The sequence below is a fragment of the Apostichopus japonicus genome, chromosome 18, assembly GCF_037975245.1.
Source record: "Apostichopus japonicus isolate 1M-3 chromosome 18, ASM3797524v1, whole genome shotgun sequence".
NCBI classification, from domain to species: Eukaryota; Metazoa; Echinodermata; class Holothuroidea; order Aspidochirotida; family Stichopodidae; genus Apostichopus; species Apostichopus japonicus.
The window spans coordinates 13,947,315-13,972,740 of NC_092578.1; the positions used below are offsets into that span (position 1 = coordinate 13,947,315).

The 25,426-nt window shown below is 39.8% G+C and overlaps 1 protein-coding gene across 2 annotated transcripts in view; it reads left to right on the forward strand.

Moving 5' to 3' along the window:
* Positions 1-1,234: 1,234 nt before the first annotated feature.
* Positions 1,235-25,426, forward strand: part of LOC139958450 (uncharacterized) — a 29,661-nt gene continuing 5,469 nt past the window's right edge. The window contains exons 1-18 of one of the 2 annotated variants that reach the window (XM_071955533.1): positions 1,238-1,480; positions 8,141-8,300; positions 8,862-8,972; positions 9,686-9,846; positions 13,050-13,106; positions 13,728-13,815; positions 14,560-14,604; positions 15,446-15,657; positions 16,597-16,689; positions 17,736-17,841; positions 18,311-18,337; positions 18,946-19,218; positions 20,461-20,631; positions 21,454-21,635; positions 22,658-22,741; positions 23,949-24,163; positions 24,385-24,522; positions 24,891-25,116. In XM_071955533.1, coding sequence (XP_071811634.1) covers positions 8,165-8,300; positions 8,862-8,972; positions 9,686-9,846; positions 13,050-13,106; positions 13,728-13,815; positions 14,560-14,604; positions 15,446-15,657; positions 16,597-16,689; positions 17,736-17,841; positions 18,311-18,337; positions 18,946-19,218; positions 20,461-20,631; positions 21,454-21,635; positions 22,658-22,741; positions 23,949-24,163; positions 24,385-24,522; positions 24,891-25,116 — 2,325 coding nt within the window. In that variant the 5' untranslated portion in view covers positions 1,238-1,480; positions 8,141-8,164. Of the gene's footprint in view, positions 1,481-8,140; positions 8,301-8,861; positions 8,973-9,685; positions 9,847-13,049; positions 13,107-13,727; positions 13,816-14,559; positions 14,605-15,445; positions 15,658-16,596; positions 16,690-17,735; positions 17,842-18,310; positions 18,338-18,945; positions 19,219-20,460; positions 20,632-21,453; positions 21,636-22,657; positions 22,742-23,948; positions 24,164-24,384; positions 24,523-24,890; positions 25,117-25,426 lie in introns of both variants that reach the window. The other variant, XM_071955534.1, reaches the window with a different exon arrangement.

Sequence of the window (25,426 nt, forward strand, 5' to 3'; positions counted from 1 at the left end):
TCTGATACAGCGTATAGTCATCTGTGCAGAGTAGCTAGTATATAGTAGGTAGAATAAAATTATCAAAGAAACATTAAAATTGTACTTGGTACTATTAGTCAATGTTTATAATATAATGTACTTAACATGTATATTTAAATGATAAAATATGTCGTGTTTGATACAGAATTTTTACCTCTTTTTTACAACAGTCCATGTATGGAAGCTTTGGTGAGTACCATATTTATATAGGGATTCACGTAAGTTGGCTTTAAAGAATAACAAAAATGGTCATTTATCTATAACGAAAATAACTGCTTGCATGACAGAAGACGTATAAGGCACACGGGTATTTTTTATGCATTCTGAAAATAAGGTTTTCATCCGACTTATCAAAAATGAATATTACATGCGAACCTTGGCATAACGAGTGGAACCCACAGGAGTTTATAGATAAATTTATGTGATAGAACCCCTGTGACAAATCTTACGCGGTACGAATTAATCAGGTCACACATCCGGAGTATATGCATGCTTAAGAGCCGTATATACGGCTCTGGCATGCTTCAGAGCCGTATACAGAGCCGTATATAGAGATACGGCTCTGGCATGCTTGCTTCAATACCGCCCTCATTTACTTTCGGAAAACATTTCGTGAGTGTAGTTTTGATTCAAACAATTATTTGATAGGAAGATGTGATTACACGAAGAAGACCCCTTTGGAGCGAATACTATTTAATAGCTGATCTGTTTTTACCTCCATGCTTATACATAATAACTGCTTATGAAAACACAAATGTTTCTTACAAAGGTATGACATTATTGTCAAGCCTCTGAGAGAGAATGGATGCAACCCTCAATCAATTTAGGAAGTTTGGTAATGCTATACGGAAGGTTCCAACCAAAGGGTGCTTTTGTGTTACCTCTTTGTCTAATGTCGCTAGGTGTACGGTGCGCCTAGTGCGTCATAAGTCCTGAAATCGACATATGTAAGTTCCCCGTACTCTGATTGGACGAAATCAACGCCTAGAGCGCTTAAAATCCTGACAAATCGACATTCGTCGAATTAAATTAACATAAATCGGTGTCTAGTGATTCTAATTGGACAACCAGTGTCATATGTTGCTTTGCAGCGCTCTGATTGGATATATATATATATATATATATATATATATAATATCCAATTCACTACGATTTCAATTATATATATATAGATATGATTTAGTGATTAAGCGAACCGTAACACGTTACCATGCACGGTCTTTTGTTGTGTCGAGGTTATCGTCTAATTGGTACAGCGAGCTTTGTTCAAAATAGTACCAAAGAGACTTGACTTCCAGACTTTAGTTCCAGAGACTTCAGTTCCAGAAGATTAATTGCATGTCGTCCGTGTCTGGTATATATAAAGCATATGACTGGCAGAGGAGTATCGCAAATATTTTCTTCTTGGTTTGAACTTTTGATGAAAATTTGGAATTTTCAGGAGGCAGTCTATTAAGAGGTAAGTATTCAAAACCATAACATTATAAGTGTATAATACAGATCAGCTAATCAATCTGTCAATTGCAAGGTGAAAAAGTCTGGTCGATGACTTGTTGTTGTTGTTTTTATTTAGTGATCTCATGAGTTTCGCATTAGTCAAGCGCTGCCACTATCGTTTGCAATATCGCGTTCAGAAACAAATATGTTGAGTACATCTAACGCCCTTATTATACATTCCCTCGCCTTCTCTCACCCCCCCCCCCCCTCCTCCATCTCCGACAGCGCTAGGCTTTTAGAGGCCCTGGTTCAAGAGTGAGGGGTGGGAACTTTGACACTTATTTCATCTCATTGGCATTTGACACAAAACCATAACATAAAACCCACCAAGTTTAATCTGGCAGTTTCTTACTGGTCAGTATAGTCTCTTAAACCAGAGACCGGCACACACACAAAAAATAGAGACCGGCACACACACAAAAAATATTCTGAGCTACAGCGAAAGGTTTATAATGCTGGCGAAGAATATATTTTAGCTATATAATAGTTGCCGTCCCCTTCAAATTCTTTAAATAGTTATTTTATGACACTCATTAAAATTCAGAGCCACTCTTTTGATTCCATTAATTTTGCAGTTTCGTAATTAAAAGTGGCCATTTCAAGACACGCATTTTCAAACAGGGGCGACGGAGCCGGGGAAGGGGAGGCGCGGGGTTGGGGGATTGGCAAAGGTCACGTCTGTGATAGCCCCCTTTCCATGAATGAGAAAAAGGCCACACTATTCCATTGCCGTTTGGTTACCTAAAAAATGTCCTTTAGTTGCAAATGAATGAAATAAAAGTTGCAAAAAATGTTTAATTAAAAATTCCCGTGCTGTCGTGAAGTTCAGTGCTATTTTGTTCAGAAACCTTCAAACGCTTCAATTTGTGGTCACGGACTGCACAGAGGATCTAGTTTTCTTTCAATTTAAAGGTAACGTGGTAGCCCCCCCCCCTCCACTCAGATCAAATTCACATGCTCCCCCCCCCCCCACTGAATTGAAACTTCGTCCAACCCAGTTTGAAAACGCTGAACAGGGTTTTCTGGTGACAAACAATTCGATACTTATATTGAAGAGAAGAACATTTCACCGTCTGTTAGTTGAAAGCCGTCATTTAAATATATTGCCTCTATCCCAAGATGTCGTTCATTGAATGTAATCTTTATTGATGGACTAAACCACAGTTAGAGGTCTGTGACGTCATCTGGGCATATGCTCTTCAAATACTTCACTTAGGCTATTATGATCGTCTTGTTGATTTATCGTTGGATCTGATACATTTGTAAAGTTTTTCATAGCTGTATATTTCCGATAAAGTGAATGTGCCCAGATACCCAATAGTGCCTTTAAATATGCTTATAATACCACGTGTGTGCATGTTGTAGACATCTGTATAACAAAATGATTTTATTCTTGTGAGTAGTTTAAGAATGTTTCCGTTTTGGTTTAAGTTTCAATTTTATTAGTCATGATAAATGCCTTAAGTAACACCCGGATGTTAAATAGATAAGTCTGTTTTTTTTATCTAAAGTCTAATCACTTGTCAGATGTTACCTTTGTTCAAAAACATTACTTACTGACCTAACGTGAAGATTTCTAGATGTGAGTATGCCCTGTGCCTCCGCCCGGGACTGCGCCCCTGGACCTCAAAGGCGGGCCTCTTGACCCCACCCGACACAAGGCTTTGCGCTAAGGCGCTCGTAGTGTGTGCTATACGCGCACACTCCTTTAATTTTATCCATATTCATTCCCCACCCATGTCCCCACCACATTTCAATGTGGGATCGACGCCCCTGCTAAACAGGGGTCGATACTACTATGTAACTATGACCAGTTTCCAAAACAAACCGCAGTGAAGGATGGCAGTGCCTTTAAAATCTTCGGCTTATTTCCATTGGGGATACGTATACTCTGATCGTTTGGCAGCGTTTGGGCCCGCGCGCGATATTTTTGTTTGTAGTATACAGCGAGGGGAATGTCGAGAATTTATTCATACATTTATATAAATATTCAGATTACTTGTTTCTCAGCCACTAAAAGCACCTGCCAGCAAATAACGTTATTATTTTAACACTATACTTCTACATGTGTAAAAAAGTTCGTATTGTATGGTACGACGATATATGACGATAATATGATTGATAAGTACTGTGTGTATTTTGTTTAAAAAAAAAAAAGTTTGTGGTTGTGTTGTATGGTGAAGCGAGTATACAGTGGACGAGTAGGTTTTTAGGCTCATAATTCCCCATGACCAGTCACAGTGAAGTATATCTGGGCCTTTGGATCAATTTGTATATAGACAATAATGCATTGAAAATGCACAAAGAAAAGCGATGTGGACATGATAAGAGCCCCCACCCCACCCTCACCCCCACCACCACCCAAGGGATTTGGTGTGAATGACTGATAGGGAGTGGTTTAAAAGAGGCAATATTAGCCCTCTAACTTGGCATTGTCTTGATTACCACCAATCTCTGTTGTGGTATTTTAATGTGATCCTTTCTTGCCCACGGAGTCAGTGGTTGTGAAGAAATATTTCACTATATATAGGCCTACCAAGTTTACTGAAAACTAATCCTGTTTTAGCATGATGACTGGGCATTTTTGCATGAAAATGCAGTACTTTATATGCCATACCAATGTACACCAAACCCAAAACATGGTTATTTTTACCGAAAAGTCACCCATGTTAGTTGAAAATGGCTTACATCATTACATCGTTACATCATTACATCGTTACATCGTTACATCATTACATCATTACACCATAACACCATTACATTATTACATCATTACACCATTACATCATTACATGGTTACATCGTTACATCATTACATCATGACACCGTTACACCATTACATCATTACATCGTTATATCATTACATTTTTACATCATTACATCAATTCATCATTACATCATTACATCGTTAAGCATTTCAGGCCTAATAAAGACAGCTCTACGAATAACTTACTAAAACATCTAAAACCAATCTATTTGGGAGATATCACAGGCTTAAATGCATTGAAGACTCGACCCAAACCGCATGCAGCCCTCTGAAACTTTCCGTTGCTTGCAAGTGAAGTTTTCTTCTTGTCGCTACAAAATGCAGACAGTACAGTTATGAAACGTGATACCTTGTTATCTTGAGCTGGACCTGAGATGTCCATCGCTGCTATGTACACTGTGCTGTGGGTAGTGGCCGTAGCTGTATGTATTGACTGTACTGCAGTGTCTAGACTGTCTAATTACCGACGGTAGCAAGCTGTATGTGCATTTTCTGGGATCGGTGGTGGTTTCCGATCACGTCTGTTACACCTCATTCGAAACTAAGTCAGATTACCGGCATTAGACGTTTCTTTGTGCGCGAGTCTTCACACCCTTTAATGTGTTGTTTCCCCACATGATGGAGTCTAAACATGACTATACGTGGGTTTGGTTACATTCTACCTTGAAAATATGAAAAAACAACAAAGAGAGATATAGTAAAATGTTTCACATCTTAGTGACAACTTCAAAACTAGGATATAAGTGATCAATATTTTCATTAGCTGTTTGAGGGGCTTTGTGTCTTCCACACTTCTTCAAACTTGGTATGCATTAACACAACGTTTATATACCTACGCTTGTCAATGGCTTATTTGAAAACTTTCACACTCCTTAAAAGCAAAATGGGGAGGAACCGTATACTCAAACCAAGGTCAAACCAGTGTTAAAGAAAGCGAGGAAAAACAACAAGTTTTTTTTTATGTCAGTGTGCAACTATGACCTCATACGTACATGTTTTCATAGTTTATTCACGACACAAATTGTGACCTGCTCTTTCAGAAGTGGGATCCCAAGGAAATGGAATAGTTGTATATGTCAGCATGAGTTCAATGGTAACATTAAAGATTATATATGAGGGTGTGATTTTCAGCAAGTTGGCTAGGCTTAACTGAGCAATTAATTAGTCAGCAGATATTTTTTCTTCAAGAGTATGAATCGCATTTGAATGCTTTGGGGGTGTATGCATTGACGACTATCGCCTATGTTGAAAAATAGTTCCCTTTTTACTTGCAATTCGTCAATAAGTAATTGACGTATAGTATGACGTATGTAGCATGAAAAGGTATTATCACCCACTACATCGAGGGATAATCAAACATTCACACTGCGTGAAATCATAAAGAAAACGAAGAAAGGATATATATATATATTTTATATGGTTAATTGTTTGTTATGCATGCTTCGTTGCAACTGTGATATGTGGCGTTACATTTTTGCAACATGCAGTGTTTGTCTTCTCTTCTCCATTATGCGACTGAAACAAAGTACACAGAAGGAACTTCCCAAAAACAAACGCTTTATCATCGACGGCAGTTCTGTTTGATTTTTACTTCAATTTCATGGTCATGGATCACAACACTAGGTGTTAAAGAATGCCAAGGACACCTTAATATTGCATTTATGTTTATAACAGGATTTGTTGAACTCAAGCTGTACTTTGCGATAAATTTGTCATAAAAAAACTGATGTCATCATTCATACGCAACCGTTTATAGGAATTAAGATAGGCCTATATTTAGGCCTATACCTCGTAATACATCTATATAGAGTGACAACAGTCGAAAAGATGAAACACTCAACTGCTTTCAGTGTAGAAATAAGTCTAAATTATCGAAATTTTCAAACATGAAGTTAACATCTACAGAACGATAAATCTCCAGGTGCATGAAGACCACAAGCCCCATCGGTTTTTTTCCCTCTCACGTGTTGGTTTCGATGATAATCGTAACCTTTGTAGTCATGCAGCCGTATGTGTGTGTGTGTGCGTGTCTGTGTGTGACCCCTTGCTTGTAAACACGATATCTCAAGAAGGGAAGCTTGGACCAATCTCATATTTAGTATGTAGTTACGACACGTTAAGTACAAGAAGCCTGCTTTTTGTGGAGGTCAAATGTCAGTTGGAGTCACCAGGGGTCAAATTGTGGAAACCTTGTTTTCTAATGTACCGTATCTCCCACCAACCAGCCTAGTTGGTAACATTTGCGTTACGTCTCATTAGAATAGGTGAGGCTGTTAGCAATTGGAAATGAGATTAAGGGCATCCATATAGGTATGATCAAGAAGTCTCGACCAAATCTCCATTGACGTAAGTGTGTCGCTACCTTAAGTGCCTACATGTGTACAAAGGTGTGTAATGAAACCTTGTACTGTTTGTACATGCTTAATGTATTGTATTGAAGATATCATTGTGAACCATTTTTTCTTTTTATTCCGTTGTTGATGGCCTCCGTCGTATATCGCAATTGTCGAGACTCATGTCACATTAAAACTTCAGGTTTAGATGTTGTAACTTTGGGGGAATGACCAGGCGTCATTTACGAATATAAAATGTCGCCTAGTTAGATGTTATAGAGGCAAACCGGGCGCAAAATCTTGTGGACGAGGGGGTAAGAATCGCCCGGTGCCTGCTTAATGTACCACATTGAATGAAAAAAGCCTGTTGTCTTTGGTAGAGATCAATCTGTATGCTGAACACAAGAAAAGTTTCCAACTCGGTCGTTAGCTGCCAATGTGAATATTGCATTTTTTGCTGTAGTACTTAGATTGAAGCATGTTGTTCATCCTGGCTACACCCTACAGCCTAGTGTGTCACATCCATATAGGATTATTCATGTAGTATCATTGACAATTTGACACAATTACTTCTTCTTCCCATATCTCCCCCATTTCCTCTAAATGGTATCGGGCCAGAGGCTGCACCCCCTCTCCCATAGCCCATTCTCACCAGGCCTGACCACACACTTGGTGATACCATCATTGACAAAGCATTGATGTGAATATAACCGCAAATATGACCCAAGTATGGAAACATTAAGGTGCCATAAAAATGTTAAGATCTTTTTCTGATGATATACTGATCAGCATGTTATCAATAATTGTGTAGCAAAGTGTTGACTTGACGAGATTTTATAAATAATCAGTTTGCCATTTAACAGCAACATGTCGAATTCCATGATATTTAGTGAATTTGTCGCAAATTGTTGAGATATTATCTGAACAATTTATCATTTTGGGGAAAGTTCCTACTTATATTCACGAAAACTTCTTAACCGATTGATGGCAACTTAAAGGTTTCCATACCTATAACGATTGACTCGTTATTACTGTTGTTGTGTTGTTAATAATCTTCATCGCCACTGTCCACTCAATCGTCAATACTATGCGAGAGCTTTGCCTTGCGCAACACGTCAGAAAAATACTCATATTTATGTAACTGAAGCACAGTTGTGGGCCGGGGGAGTGCGTGGGTGGGGGGAGCTGGGTGATATTATAAACGCAACGATTGATTCGACGTATTGAAATCTAAAATGGACTTTGGTATTGTAACTGTGATAATCTAAATAGGTTATTATACTTGATAAACTGTACTAGTATATATGATAACGGATTGTTTGGCGTGAAATATACAGAGCAATACCGAAATATTAAAATATTCGTCTGGGTTGAAAAGGGCCTTGTATTTGATTCATCATGGAACAGTAACAATAACGGGCAACTATAACCATATATACTACATATTTTACAAGCGAGCCTAATTTGAAGGTATCACAACATTCCTTTAACCCATATTTTTTGTTTATATCTAATTATATAGATTTCCTGGCTATATTACGTCATTATGAAGGCGCTGACGTTGATTGTGTGTTGTTTTATTTGTTGGGATCTGATCGACGCTAATTCCAACCCTTACTTTCATCTATATGGTACTAATTGCAATCAAACGGGACCAGACGAGTTGGAATGTTGTGATAATCGTAAGTATATAAACACAAGTACAACTCACATGACTCCACATGACGCCACATTGAGGCTATGACGTCACAAATTACATGACGATGTCAGAACTGCCCTTTTTCTTTTCTTGATAAGTTTCTCCATTTGATCGTTGTGCAAGAGTATACTATAGGCCTAACGCAATAGTTCACAACGGAGAGATAGTCATTGTCGTTGCATGCGTAGTCAAGGTTTACAGAGGTGTGTTCTCCATAGTAAATTAACTTCCCAGATGTTACGGCATATGCTATACATTTTTTTCAATTCTAAAGAGAGGGAAAAAATATTGTCATGTATTTTGAAAAGACTTACACAAATGTAAATGAACCAATTAATAAAAAGGATATAAATGACGATGTACCACAGAGCTCCCCGTATACCTCCTCATGACCCTGACCATTGTACTACAATATATAGGTTTCATCGGCTTGAAAATATAAAACGGGGAAAATCTTCCAGCCTTTCTCGGAGTTCTGATACAAGCGTCACGTTTAACATATAAATATATCAACTAATAATTATTTTTCACTGTTCGAGTTTAGCTCCCATCGATCCATTGAAATTGAAAATAGACTTCGTTACACTACGCCTTGATGACGTAACTAAACCATGGCAACTTGACGCAACGATCACGTGGGTGCCGCTAACAACAGGTAAGTGTGTATCGTCTGGTATTGGGTTTGTGATTCGTTTTGGGTATCATATCTCATAGATAGATGGATGGATGGATGGATGGATGGATGGATGGATGGATGGATGGATGGATGGATGGATGGATGGATGGATGGATGGATGGATGGATGGATGGATGGATGGATGGATGGATGGATGGATGGATGGATGGATGGATGGATGGATGGATGGATGGATGGATGGATGGATGGATGGATGGATGGATGGATGGATGGATGGATGGATGGATGGATGGATGGATGGATGGATGGATGGATGGATGGATGGATGGATGGATGGATGGATGGATGGATGGATGGATGGATGGATGGATGGATGGATGGATGGATGGATGGATGGATGGATGGATGGATGGATGGATGGATGGATGGATGGATGGATGGATGGATGGATGGATGGATGGATGGATGGATGGATGGATGGATGGATGGATGGATGGATGGATGGATGGATGGATGGATGGATGGATGGATGGATGGATGGATGGATGGATGGATGGATGGATGGATGGATGGATGGATGGATGGATGGACAAAATGTTAGCAAAAATAGGTAACATTGAACAATTAATTAAACAGTTTTCATCAGATGAGTCTTGAGAGAGCGTTAAAAGAAGCCAGAGATATGTACATAGATAGATTATATTTTTTTGTACTTTTCTTTTTTTCTACAGATTTTTTAGAGTACGCCGTAAGATTTCAACCAGTTGTGACCATTGATGAACTAAATGCGAACGAAACAGGCTTTTTTACTGAACCGAGAATCTTTTGTCTTGAGAAAGATGAAATCCTTGTCGATTCCTGCACAGATGAACCATTCTTTGATACCATTACGGTTCGTCTTTCCATCTTTTTCGCCTTTTCCTTAATTCCACTTTTAGTTCGATCGTATCGTAGAAGCGGATTTGTAGTGTACAGTAACTTCGCGTGTCCCTGTGTTATACTTATGTAGCTGCACTGATAGACAATGTAGTTGTCATGTTCGTAAGTCAAATTGTAACCAGTGGCGGAACTAGGGGTATTGGCAGGGCCGGATTTAGACATTTGGAGGCCCGTGGGCAACCTTCAGTGGTGGAGGCTCCCCCCCCCCTCCAGTGATCGCCGTTCTGGGGGAGGTGTGTAAGGGGAGGGGTATTGGATTTTTTCCAATAATTAAGGGTTCTTGGATGCGAAATGGTGCAGTATTTTGTGATTTCTGAAGTAAATTTTGTGATTTCTGAAGAATTTTCATTACGGTATGTAGACCTGTTTGCCTGCAAAATTTTCAGTACAAGTAGAAAGGTTGCTACAACCTCTCTCACTCTCAGTACGAACGAGCAATCATGATCAATCATATAAACATGGATATAATACTTACAGTACGTATATTTACAGACCAGGCAGTTTTCGAGACTTGACCCTTGCAAAATCTTGGATCAATTTGTCGAAGTCAGTCTCTCTGAGAATGTCATATTCAATACTCATCAAGGTCAGATGACTGAGCCTATCATGACCCATTGCAGTACGGAGTCTGTTCTTAATGAACTTCAGTTTACTGAACGAACGTTCTCCAGAACAGTTTGTGACCATGAGCACCAAGTACATCCGTAGCATTATCTCGACATTTCGAAATGTATCCGCAACGTGTTTGTCCATCAACAGTTTATAAAGGAACTGTTCTCTCCCCATCTTATCATCTTCAGGAAAATGAGTAAAGAAGGCTGCAAACTGCACAAGTTCAACACCAAGTGATTGATCTAGATCATCCTTGTACTCAGAAACTAATTTTGCTGCAGCTGCTTCGATTTCATTACAGTCAATTTGGGTTTTCTGGAAACTGCAAAATGTTTTCAAACTCAAGGTTAGGGTTAGAATATCAGGTCAGGGTCCATTATAAGGGGATGTGGAGCATTTTCTTTCATAATCCGACGTCAAAAATGACTAAATTTATCTAGAAATTGGGTTCTGGAGAAAGGAGGTGTTGTCCCATTTCCAAGAATTTGATCGGCCTGCATATGCTAATTATCCCGGAAAACCGAAAAAACTCACACCCCGGGCCTAAACTTGCTTTTAGCTGGACTTGACTAACATGATTCATGACGAACATGTTAATGCCAATTGCCAACTGCCCAGACTAGCACGGGCCTGTGTATGTGTGTGTAGAGGGGGTGAGAAGACAGTTGTTTCATCATTGCACATGAAAAGAATCAATTAGCAATACCTGTCTGAAACCTAGCGGGAGGTAATGACAGGCGCACTGTCAGGGTGTACTGAAATGTTTCGACCAAAACCATTAACCTAGTTCTAAAGAAAATAGACGTTGAGATTGATGACTTTGGATATTAGGCCAATCATGTTTGTCTGTCGACGTGTGATTTGCAATAACGGGAAAACAACCACTTAGCTGTTTCTACCATTCACAAAGAGACACAATTAAAATTGAATATGACTTCAAGTGTATGCATGGCGTAAGCCGCGCGCAATATGATTTTGATTGATGATATTTGTCAGCCTACATTTAATTTTTTTCTTCAAATTTCCCCTTATATATATATATTTTTTCATGAAGTATGTGGAGGCCCCTTGTTGTGGAGGCCCGTGTGCAGCTGCCCACGCAGCTGCCCACGTTGCCCATTGGTAAATCCGGCCCTGGGTATTGGTCCTTAGGGCGAGAATGGTCTGTAGTGGCGCTTTCGACCATCTAAGCGAAGTGCCACCACAGGTTGGCGCGGAGCGTACAGAATTTTTTTGAGTAAAGATACTCCCTAGATCGCAGGAAATGACCCTTTCCAGGCCTTGCTAATTTGCAGATAAACGAAGAATAAATAGGTGTCATCGTTACTTTGTCAGAAAATTACACCAACAATATGTGACAAATGTCAATAGGTATTTGAGAGCGCAATAAAAAAGTCAATAATCGTGAATAAGTAAAAAGTTGTGAAAAGCTGAAAAGGGCGCCAGTAGTCCGTTTGAGTCCGTCGGGGGGGGGGGGGTGAGGTATCCGCCCCTCTGACTGTATGGACGCTCCGCCACTGATTGTAACCACTTTTTCAATCGCAATCCTAATCTCCATAAACCTAACGAAACGGCGAACTTTTCCACAGTGAAACTATAAGAAACATCATTTGTGTAAATTTTTGTATTTTAAGACAATTTTGTGGAATATTTCCCTCATTAAGCAGAATTGTAAAATAAACTGCAGCGCATGCGCAAAGTTATGGAAACCCTTCCTTTGCATCGAGCAGTTTGACTCCGGATATGTACAAGTGTTAACTCTTTTTATTTAATGGAGGAATTTGGTCAAAGGATCGACGAAATCACATAGCTGAACGATACAACTAAACCACTGCACAAAATTAGTGAGATCGTCATCACCGCTATTTTTTCCTTATGATATCGCGAATTTACCGTAGCCATAATACTATCATGCAGACTTTCGAGAGTCCGTTCATTATGAAGATACTTTACTTAATTTTTTGCAAAGTAGTCCAGACAAGGATAGATAGCATTAAGTGTCTAAATGAGTTGACAACATGCTCTGGGTAAACGGTCTTCTAGCATCTTTAGGTATGGGGGGGGGGGGGGGGGGGCAACAGGCGTGGGTATTTCTTCTGACGAACACAAGGTGACCGTGGTTGGTTATGGTCGTGAATATAAGTAATATCAATGACAACAGTTTTAGCCCTGATGCGAAATAAAAGCTAGTCTGCACACATTTTCCTTGAAAATTGCGATATGGATATACAGAGTAAACTGTCTTCTTATTTGTATTGAAAAGTAAGATTATCGTCTGTTCCGTATAGCCTAATCCGACACTGCATGAAATGATAAAAAAGTTTGGATATATTATTAATCTAACCGATTGTATTAAGAAGGTATTGAGTAATCGATTACGTGTTAAAAATCATTACTTTTTTCTTGTATAGTAATTTGTCTTCTCTGAGGTATCTAAATTGTCACTAATTAACTCATGCTTTTAACGTGTAAACATATATTGTTGGTAGTAATTGCCATGGCTTATGTACCCAACACACTTTTGTTTGTATCTTTTTCGTAAAGAATTCTACCAGTCTATATGTACAAGACCTGCTCTTTGGATTTCCGTACAAATTCGAGGTAAGGAAAAGCTTTTTTTGTCTATACAGCGTTGTAACCATGTAAAATACGGGCACGCCCTATGAGCCCGAATTCCCAAGCATGACGTCAACTTTGAGGCATATGGTTTGGTTAGAACCATTACGTACAGTATACGTACGCCGACAGTGTTGGTGATATAACCTGAACACTGAAGAATAACTTTTAGAATTCAGTCAACTTTCATTCTGGGGAATATTCATCACTGCACTATCACTAAACATTAGTAACATGGTGGTCTGCGTGAAAACGTGTGCATTGACGATACTACTAGCCTAATAATCTAAAGTTTGGTACGTACATGGTAATGGATATAGTAGTAGGCTAGGCTCACGCTGAAGAAGTGAAGTCATGCATGGGATTCCGCCGGTGTGCCTTAAAATAGGAATGGTCGACGATGTATGTATGTATGTGTGTACATGTGTGGGTGCGTGCGTGTGTGTGTGTATGTGTGTGTGTGTGCGTGCGTGCGTGCGTGCGTGCATGCGTGCGTGCGTGCGTGTGTGAGTGCGTGAGTGCTTGCATGCATGCATGCATGGATGTATGCATGCATGCAATGTAATTCACAACCTCATGATCTTATTAATAATTTTTTCGTCACAGATACAGACTATTGTCAATGGATCTGTTCAACTCAAATACTTCTGCTTCAATTCATGTTTCGACGTTTTCCCGAAAACAATCGCTCCAGGTAATCTATCAGTGTATAATCTCTACGCCAATGGTTATCAGGGAGAGGAAAGGTTCAGGGGTAAAGAATGGGTATCTAGGGGAGAGAAAGGGGGATAGGGAAGAGGGGAGAGGTGGAGAGAGGGGAAAGTGGAGAGAGGGGACGGAGGGGGAGAGTGGGGGGAGAGAGGGGAGAGAGGGGAGAGAGGGGAGAGAGGCGAGAGAGGGGAGAGAGGGGGAGAGGCGAGAGAGGCGAGAGAGGCGAGAGAGGCGAGAGAGGCGAGAGAGGGGACAGAGGGGACAGAGGGGAGAGAGGGGACAGAAGGGACAGAGGGGAGAGACGGGAGAGACGGGAGAGAGGGCAGAGAGAGGAGAGAGGAGTGAGAGGGGAAAGAGGGGGGAGAGGGGAGAGAGGGACCGGACGGATCCTCATAATCATCAGTAATGCTACTGCTTGAAATTACAGAAGAGGTACGTCAAAGTTCTGAACTGACCAATGAAAGCTTAAGTGGCAGATTTTGGAGACTATCAAACTTCCTCACTTTGTGGTGTCTCATACTCACCTTGCTTCATGTAAATTCGCCTCAATGTTACCAGAATTGGATATTACATCTTTAGACCAATCAAATTATGGAACGTCCATTTACTATAAGTATCCACCCGCGTTGCCTGTGACCTTTTTTGGTTTTGAAAATGCAAAAATATTTTATTTTTAAATTGTGTTTCTAATATTAAATGCTTTAAAAATGTTTCCATTTTGTCGCAGACTGCTTTGAAGAAACTCAAGACAGAGAATTTTGTAAGAATTATCGTAAGTACTCGCACATAATAAAATTTCTTATTCCGGTTAATACATTGAAAATATGTATGCAACTCTTCTTTGCTCGCGTAAAACAACGAATTTTACACTACTGCTATTAACAGGGGAGGAAAGAAGATCAAAGAAGACAGGTGACATATTTGTTGTAGGAGGCAGGGGAGCAGCCAAGTTATACTGCTGGCGGGGAGGGGAATTTCCCCATAAACCCCCTCACTTCCTCCCACTGCATGACAATCTTAACAGTCGAAAAGTTGTCAACGTTGTTTGCAAAGTTGCAAATATATAGCACCATTTTGCATCTAGGCACCCTCCATTTTACAAACCTTTCTCAAAGGGGAGGGGAACCCTTCCCCTTAAACCCCTCCTCTCGACTACCGTACATCTTATCCCCCCCCCCTCCTCCTGGTAACAGTCAGGATAAATTTTACGTTTAGGTTAATATAGAATAGGGTGAATATGGTAGAACAATACAAATGGTACGAAACACGTGGCTTATATAATATGAATGAAAGCAATGATGCTCACAATTCGCAACTATACGCTACGCTACTTCGCTACAATGCTCACACTTCGCTACTTACGTATTACGTAAGGATAACGAATATTGAAAAAAAAAAAACATTTAGCTATGAATTTGAAACGAAACATATATAAAGCATTCCAAACACACATACACGCATAAGTTATATGGTACACTTACACACATACACACGTACGGTACTAAGTACCATGCCCTCCCATCTCCCTCTCATCTCCTCTCCTATCACTCCAATTGTTACTGCAAATTAGCATAATTCATAAGTGAGTCCCTTTTTCTCGGTTTTTCCCATAGCGGTCCCTATCAATAGTGTTGCGAGTAATGTAGAAATCACGACGAGGTGTTTGGAACCTGGAGAGTTTGGGTGGACCGTTGAACTAACATGGGAGGATCCAGTTAATGTGAACGGTGAAGTTAGTCACTATGCAATCCTTGTCCGGCAGTTCACTAGTCAGATGGGACCACCATATATCGGAGCTTACTATAATGGTAACACAACGCAATTGGTCAGTGAAATGGCAATATTTTTAACATTTTCATTTCTTTACGAAAATTTTGTCTTGAATTAAAGGAATAACGAAGGCAGGGATCAAAGACAATGCATATTTTTCCGTAACCTCAAAACTCTCCAATATTCGATTTTTAAATGAACCGCTTCCCGTATGACTGAATACGCTCGCTTTGACTTGTTCCTCCCTGACGTCACCAATATGGAATTTCAAGCGTATTAAGTAATCAATGGCGGCTTACTGTGTACTGTAGTGAGGGCTTAGGAGCCAATTTTCAAAGCGAGCGTATTCAGTCTAACAGGACTAAGCGGTTCACTTAAAAAACGAATATAAGAGAGTTTTGAGGTTACTGAATAATATAAATTGTCTTTGATCCCAGCCTTCGTTATTCCTTTAAGTTAGTCTCGCCGACATTAAAATAGTGATAAATGAAAATACTCTTAGACACCGAGTTGTCACAGTTAGGGTCATTTGTAAGGGAATATTCCACAGATTGTGCATATCCATGTACAAAAGAACACACTTCCTAGAAATATATCCTTCACAAACAAGAGTATATCCTATGGATATTTCCATTGACGAGGGTGTTGATAATTGGGTTGCATATTAACACTCATGTATCTTCATATAAGTTGTATACATAACTAAAATCGTTCTTCGATACTCGCACACTTGGTACTAATTTCTCTTACTCTGTTCTAATATTCATGAAAATGCACACTTTCATACTCACTGAAACATACTCAAATGCACATCAGGAAGATTCCGATTTCCATTTTATCAAATAAACTAAAATATGTTATCTAATGAATATACAGCTTTGAACTGTTAAACGAAGAGATGATAAAGGTGAGCTTCGGCACACACAACGCCACCCACCTGCCCACTTCTTGTCAAATAACATGACTCCGATGCATTATTTTTCTTGTTTGACAGGAGACAGTTAGAAACGGTACCCGTTCATACACCATTAGACCCTTCGATGGTTTCGGTAACTTCCTTTATTCTGGCCAACAGTATGTCCTTGAAGTAAGTTACATCGATTCTATACTTTTAGTTACGGAATTTCAACCCCCTACCCCCCTCTCCCCCCCCCCCCTAACCTCTTCTTTCGGTGCAAGAACGGCAGCAAAAAATTAAAGATCTTTTGAAGGGAAACCATCAATCGAGACAAAAGATGAACAAACATGTATAATTATTTACCATGAACATAATAGACGAAGGTATATGCTTAGTAATTGTTTCCATGGACAATTGTTACACCCCCTCTTCCAGGCTGCTTCCATCCCTTACGCCCTTCTTCACTCTTCCATCCCTTACGCCCTTCTTCACTCTTCTATCCATTACGCCCACTCTTCGCTTTATTACTTTTTTATGCTCCCTATTCCCTATTCTCTCTTCTATGCATTACGCCTCCTCTTCCCTCTTCTACGCCTCCTCTTCCCTATTTTATACATTACGCCCCTCTTCCCTCTTCAATAGATTTCGCTTCCCTCTTCGCTTTTCTATCCATTACGCCTCCTCTTCCCTCTTCTACCCATTACGCCCCTCTACCCTCTTCCCTCTTCTATCCATTACACCTCCTCTTCCCTCTTCTATCCATTACGCCTCCTCTACGCTCTTCTATCCATGACGCTCCCTCTTCGCTCTTCTACCCATTACCCCCTCTACCCTCTTCCCTCTTCTATACATTACACCTCCTATTCCCTCTTCATATCCATAACGCATCCTCTTCCTTCTTCTATTCATTACGCCCCATCTTCACTCTTCTATACATTACGCCCGTCTTCCCTCTTCTATCCATAACGCATCCTCTTCCTTCTTATATTCATTACGCCCCATCTTCCATTTTCTATACATTACGCCCATCTTCCCTCTTCTGTCCATTACACCTCCTATTCCCTCTTCTATCCATTACGCCTCCTCTTCCCTCTTCTATCCATTACGCCTCCTCTTCGCTCTTCTACCCATTACGCCCCTCTACCCTCTTCCCTCTACGCCTCCTATTCCCTATATTATCCACTATTACATGCGATAAATGCAATCATGCAAGTTTATCTATTGTTTTTCTTTAGATTTTTACCTATGTTCGTCTTCCCGAGCGTTACAACATAAGCTCTCTACGAATTGGTAATATTGCCAATCGCGTTCTAAGAACTTATGAGAGCGACTGGTGCCCAAGTAAGTCATTTTGGATTTACGTATTATATATCTTGTCATAACGTAACAATGGGAAAGGTGTACAAGGAAAGGGGAGTGGTGGGGGCATGTACCTCTCTCATGAATAAGAAAAATGTGTATATTTATTAGTAAATTTATCAAACATCTACAGTTAACTTTTTCGATTTACGGTAATATTTACAAATTCAGCTACGTATATAGCCTATAGTTTTTGAATGTAATGTTCACTTCGATAACAAGAACGACAATCGGTCTGAATGAGAGTGCAGTGTATGATTGAAGCTGCACGTCGGACCATTACTGCCATTAGAAACGTTTAGCTAGTCTGTTCTATTTTCCGAAACACATCCGCCAAAATATATTTCACGAAGAAACAGACCCTTCTTGCAATGTCTCTATTGTGCTTTCGTAAACATGGACAAAGAAATCTATTTTATAAACATTTTATTCTCTTTCAATTTGTCAACAGCGACGCAAAAGATGACGTCACCAAAAGGTTTGTTTATTCAACATATATAATAACATTAATGTCGGCCTGGCCGGCAGTTATAGGCCCCAAAGCAGCGCATATACACGTAGTAGAAGCCGAAAGGATTATTACTTTACTTCACATCAGGTGGCTATCTAATTTACAGTCGTTCAGTTCATTTTGGAGCGTTTTTTTGTAACAATTTGGATGGGGAAACGGTGGGTATCTCCTGGATGAAAAGCCTGTGCACCGGCTAACTTTGGCTGTGGAAGGGTTCGAACCCATTACCTGCCACATGTTTATATTATTATAATATTATTATACTTATTCGAATCACTTAATTATAGGCGAATGATCCATCAATTACCTTGGTTATCCATCTGAATAAGACTTCATAACTGTGTTCATAAATATGAAGAAATGCATAATCCACAATGTATACGAGATCTGATTGAAAGTTCATTTCACTGAGGACTGTAGGCCTACCAATTTTGCATAAGAAATGGACCATCTAACAGCTGACAGCGACATGAAGTAAACATGACGTTTTGAAATATGGTATTTATTATCTATTCATTATCATACATGTATTGTTTTATTATATTTGATTTGCTGTTGTTGACATTGATCAACAGTGACGGAGCTGATGACATCTCCAAAACGGACAACTCCTGTCGATGATCCGGTGACTCCACCCGAAATGCTAAAGACAGACCCAACTCCATCATCTCCCCCAATGCCTGACCCAACAATTTACATTATTATATCTGTGGTTGCTGCAGTAATCGCGGTTTTAATGGTGTGCGTCTTTCTTTATATGTTTTACCGTGTGTGTTGCTCTAAGGATGAGAAAATTCACACTGCCTACATTCCTCAGAAAAAAGGGCCAAACCATTACAGCTTCAAAGGTGAGCTATAAGTACAACATATTTAGATCTCAGCAGCATCAGCATGAGCGTCCGAGTAAGGCCATTGCTTCCGCTCTGGCCCGCGCTCTAATGGGTGTGAGTGGAGGGGAGGGGAGGAGAGGGTTGTATCAATTACCAGTACGGGACCCTGTTCCACCTTGCAACGCCACTGTTTATCTATATTGAACAGAAGCTTTGATACATCATTAGATTCTTGCCTACCAGGTATTACGAGAGTGTAGGATCCAGGTCAGGCAAGGAGATATACTAATAGCAACTTCAATAAAAGGGATATATTGCTCTAGTCGTCATTATTTTTCTTCTTCAGTTTTTACATACTGATCATGGAGTATTAAAGTGGGCGTAAGGAGGGAAAGGGGAAGAAAGAGGAAACATGGCCTCCACCACCGTCGTTATTCGCTGTAAATTGTCCAGTTGTTTTTTTTTATTTTATAAATCAGCTAAGAATTGGACCTAATTTGCACCTTTTGACGTTCAATTGTCTATTGTTTTTTGGTGCCCACATGGAGACCGGCTCCACACCCGAGGGTCGCATCACCCCTTTTATTTAAATCCTTCATTCGCCTCTCGCCCTTCCATAAGTGTTCATGTCCCTTCCCATAATCATTGGGGATTTTTTTAAATTTAGAATGATGGAGACTTTTTCCATAGAATTTCTTTAAACCATCGAACACATTAACTTTTTATGTTATCGATATTAGAAAGCACAACGGAATAAAATTAAGGCAATTAACATATAGACGTTATGCCAAATGTTATTGGTAAAATGCTGATCAAAACCTGTAAATTAGATAAGTCAGTCCATGTTGAGAAGAGAATGGTGAGATGAGTGATGTGAGGTGAAGGGGTGGGGGTGAGGGGCGGGAGGTGTAGAATACAATCACTTTAGTCTTAGGGGAGACATGTTTGGATGATGAAATATTTCTTGCAGATCGTTGTTTGGAGAGGAAAGGAATAAGAGAGGTGAGTTCAAAACTAAGAATGAAGGAAGGAAAATGATTGCCAACGAATAGAGGGGGGAATAAGGTAAAAACTTGTGTGACTGCGTGTAACTGTGTAACAGGAGTGACTGTGTGACTGCGTGTCCACAAGGTTCTTGCTGCGCTAATGATGCAGACAGAATATAACAGGGATCAAAAGTTGTTTGTCATTCGTATTTATGTGTATCTTGTAAACTGGCATCGAAAAAAAAATCAGCAGTTACTTGAATTATATCCACAGAACCCAAAGTTCCGATAGAGTTTAAGGGTAAGGAAATAACCGATTTTGGTAACCTTGAAGTTGAGAGAGAGCCGCTGGACAGAGGCCAGTATGGCGAAGTCTACCGAGGTACTTTGACTGGATTGAAAGGGAAAAGGGAGAAAGTTATAGTCGCCATCAAGACTCCTAAACGTAAGTCAAATATTTTAAAAATGGGCGAAGGAAATGACGCGATCAAAAATCCTGCCAGTATCGTAGCTGGTCTGGCATAGCTTTGTCTTTGGGGATTAATTTCTTTTTCTATTGATAAAGTTTAACATTGCTGAAGTAATGAAATCTTTCAAACTTATCTCCAGCGTGATACTAAGTATAACGTTTTCCACTAAGTAACTAACGTTATGAAGAACGTTATGGTACTGATATAATAATAAAGTTGACAGGCATTTATTAACTATAATTAGCCTATTGTTTACCAGTTATTGATAATCCTGTCAATCAACGTCTTGTTTGACACGTTACTATGGATATCGCTGTGTGAAAGTGTTTCTTCAACGTAACATAAGAACGTTACTTATATAGCATTTATTTAAGATAACGTTTTGACAAACGTGCTCGGACTGTTCTCTGAAGTGCACGTTTAAGTACACACTTACTCTCATGCCGTGACGTCATTAAGGTATTCTGTTTGCTCTCTTTCTCTTAATCTATCCAGGGAGACTTCTATAACCCCTCATGAACCCCCCTCCCCCTCCCCCGCTTAATCATTATATTCCATAGTTTTATCAGAGATCTTACTTGAATTTTGTTGTAGTTGACGTGGCTTACGATGAAATACACAAGGTTTCAGAGTTTCTAGAAAACAGTCAGTTCTGATGACGTTTATGGTTGAAAGATCACGTGTATCTTAACCAGGTGCACCTCAATACTTAAACTGTGTCCGTGAGTCAAATGTGTATGATATTACAGGGTTTAAATGCACTGCAACTGAGCATATATTCATATCTATTTCTTTAGCTGGTGCATCTCTTGCTCTTAAGGAAGACTTTTTGGATGAAATCAAACTCATGATTGAAATAGGTAACCATCCTCATCTTATGTCTGTCATTGGTTGCTGCACTCTAAGCGAACCTTACTATCTCATCACGGAATACATGAAGTACGGCGCTCTGGATAAATTCCTTCTTCGCGGCAGAGCGGTAAGTTTGCCACAGTATCGAGTATGCGTGCAGTGCGACAAAATGCTGATGAATATCGTGAAAAAACTGCATTAGAACAGTACAGCATGGAACAGATACCTGGTACTCGTAGCATACCGAAGTCGATGGTGTGTCGCCGGTAAGCTAGGGACTTTAAAGTTCAGGACATGAAGAGCTTCTTGATAACTTTAATTTCAGTTTAAAGTCTGTAGCTGGGTGGAGTCAGTGTCCGAGAATGTTTGGACGGTTTTCCTTCTTGGTAGCTGGTGGCACCCAATCAGGGTTGAATTCTTCGGAGGTGTTCGCTTATGTCTGATTCGTTTACGAGATGGACGTGGCAGAAAGTACCAGACAATATACACCGCTCCCCACTTAGGAAATGAGCTATATGAATATTCAAGTTATGTCAAAATGCAAATTAGTCTAATGATATATGAAATCGCCTTTGTATTGAGTGCTGACATTGTCTGCTAACTTCGGGACGTTACTTGTCACATTGCATTCAGATTGCAGTTAAAGTCTAGTTGCTGGAAACCGTAATTAGATTTCTCTGTTGATTTGCATGTAGACGAAAACATAAAGCTGCAAAGCTGATATGTGACTTTTATATGTGATCACCCATACTTGCTCTCTGTTTGTGAATAGCGTCCTCTACTATCTAAGTCGGATATCGTTGATATGATCGTGAACGTTAAAACGTAGCAGGATATGCCACGCAAGTATACGCCACAAAAGTTTCCATTTACGTGTTGCAGAATGCTATCACAAAGTATGTTGTACTTACCCTAATTAAAAAAGTACTTGACTTTTTACAAAGGTTGTAAAACTTTACTTTAATTACAGTTCACTATATTTTGAGCGCGACAAATGGTGTTTTTGTTTTGATACGTCGATTGCTGAATTGCAACATCGATAATGATAACAAAATCCCAATCAATGACGTAATATCGAAATTACAGACATTTGACTTGTTGATAAATAATGAGATGCATGAATCTTTTCTTCTTAATTTACATCTTCAGAAGGAGAATAGCGACATTGATCAGATTTATGACATCACAGAATTAAACAAAGTCCAAATTGCTTGGCAGATTTCAAAGGGCATGGTATGTATTAATGTATGCATTACACGCATAATGCATTAAGTAAAGTCTACAGCAATTTGCAGTACAACTAGAGCTGTTGTACTTGAATGCGAGCTCGAGTCAAATTTGTGTGGCCTGGAACTTTGGCCTCGGAGAAACACCTCCTGGATTCGACTACAACTCAGTCAGCTACCACAGACTATAGCCTGGTAGATGCTCTACTGTGTCAGGTATACATACACTACTAGCACTGCTTACCGATGGGATGGGGTTGGGGGTATAGGGGGTGACCAGGTAGCACGAAGGGTGGGGGTAGTTCTATAAAGGTTACATCCGCATCTCAGCAAAAGCATGTCATCTGATACAATTCAACTACATATTGTGCCATCCTTACTCACATCGCTTACCTCTGAACTTTGATGTTACCCGTCAAATGTAACGCATTTCTACCGTTGCTTTGAAGAGCTTGTATCTTGAGTATAGACAGCCTCTCAGGAGAGACATCTGGCTGCAGAATTTACGCGCAATGTAAGGTTCTCACATAGGTAGAAAAAATAACTCTTCAGAGGTTGCAGCCTACACATCAATCCAACAACACAGACTGTTGCTCATAACTGATTAAAGCCAGAGTAGGAACATGTACTTTTCTTAAGAAAAGTCACCCAGGAAAGAACCTCAGCACGAAACAACAAACAACCTAATGACTGATCCGTTCTCAACTTCCCAGTCCCCTTGTATAGAGATTGTGACTGTGTGATCATCGTCGGGTGTGCATCACCATTCCCCTTGATAGGGAACATATATACTACACATGATCTTAGCCAAACGGCCGAGAAGGCCAGAGTAGGAACATACTACAAACATGATTTTAACGGTGAGTTCGTCACAGTCCATGCGACTTAATACACTCAGCTATTTCGATAATTGCAATTTTTCCGGTTACAAACAACAACAGAAACAACCAATAATAACGACTTTTTCAGTACATAAAACTAAACAGTATATTTATAACTAATTAGAAAGATACATTGCTTAATTACTTACAGCTCTTAATTTACATTTAACTCATGTTTTAGTAAATCACACCTATACTTCATGAATATGTAAATTTCATACACACATATATTTCTAGAGACCAGCCATTTAATACAGTAACTTGGTGTGGTAGCAACAATGTCTATTGGCATATGATCATATATTATTGTTGTTGTTTTTTCCACTGATATAGTCATATCTTGCAACGACGAAATATTTCCATGGTGATCTGGCAGCACGGAATTGTTTGGTTGGAGAGAATCTTCTGGTGAAGGTGTCTGACTTTGGTTTATCAGATGATATTTACCAACGAGGATATAAACGTATCGCCCCGGAAAAGAAAAGGCCGGTGAAATGGTACAGTCCAGAAGCGAATTTTGATGGCGTTTGTTCAACAAAGGGTGACGTGTAAGTTGATTAGTATTTTAAAATGAATGATCGAGTAACCGACAATGTGAAATGTCTTTATAATATATATATTTCTCCGAATAAAACAATGATCAATTGAACAATCATGAATAAAAGAAAAACGGCAATTTGCATACGGTTCGAATCTGCATGGCGATAGATTAGTGTCTGCATGTACATGTGTTTGCGCGAGTATTTGTGTGTTCATTATTGACCAACAGGTGGTCATTTGGTATTGTCTTGTGGGAGATTTACACCCTTGGGGGAATTCCCTATGCCGGAATGCCTGCTGTTGAAGTGGTCAATCGAACCAAGGCTGGTTACAGAATGCCTCAACCAGAAGGATGTCCAATGGATATGTAAGTGAAGCTTCAAGTTCCCCTTTCCTGTCGTACAAAGGTATTACAAAGAGCCTGGTTCATCAGGGACGGATGTAGGATCTTATATCTCTAGATCTTAGCAGTCGTTATGTAGAGCGAAGGGGGGGGGGGGGCGGAGTCTTACCCGCCAATGAAAAGTTTGGAGTCAAATAATGCATTATGAATGTTACACTAGATCACATTCTAAATCTACAAAAAGGGAGCGGGGGTGGGATTCCCCCCCCCCCCCCCCATCAACATCCTAGATCTGCGTCTGTTTAGTCACCCATTCATCTATCTATCTTCACAATATATTTCTGCGTGACGATATTATTTCTTCAATACGTTTGTTTGTACAATATCTTCAGCTATAAAGTAATGGCCGAATGTTGGCAGGAATCGCCCCAACACAGACCAAACTTTTCTGAGATTGAATACGCGTTAGAAGTCATCCTTAGTCACCGAGCGGAAATAAGTATAAATCGGCAGCAACCATCAGGCAATCCAGACGAGGCTCCTTACTTACCAATGGTGGAAAGTGATGCTCCTAATATGATTCGAAGGGACTCTTCGCTGGCTGATAAAATCAATTTGGTAACTGTTATTTTCTCTTTCCTCAATCGTTTTTGTGATATCATATACCGCTGGTAATATTCAATATCATGTTGGGAAGGAATATATAACCCCGAGATTTAGTAAAAAAAAAAAGTGAAATTCCTGCCACGAATCTGTTTATTGTTTGATTTAGCCTATACCTGTTGCTTTTGAAGGTACACCCGAAATTATAATAGTAGAGACAAGGGTGGGAATAGATCAGTGGGGGATTGAGATGCAGTGTTGTATAGTCAAGAACTTCTTTTCGAGTACCAAGTATACTTCCGAGTACTGGAAGTTCTGGGTACTA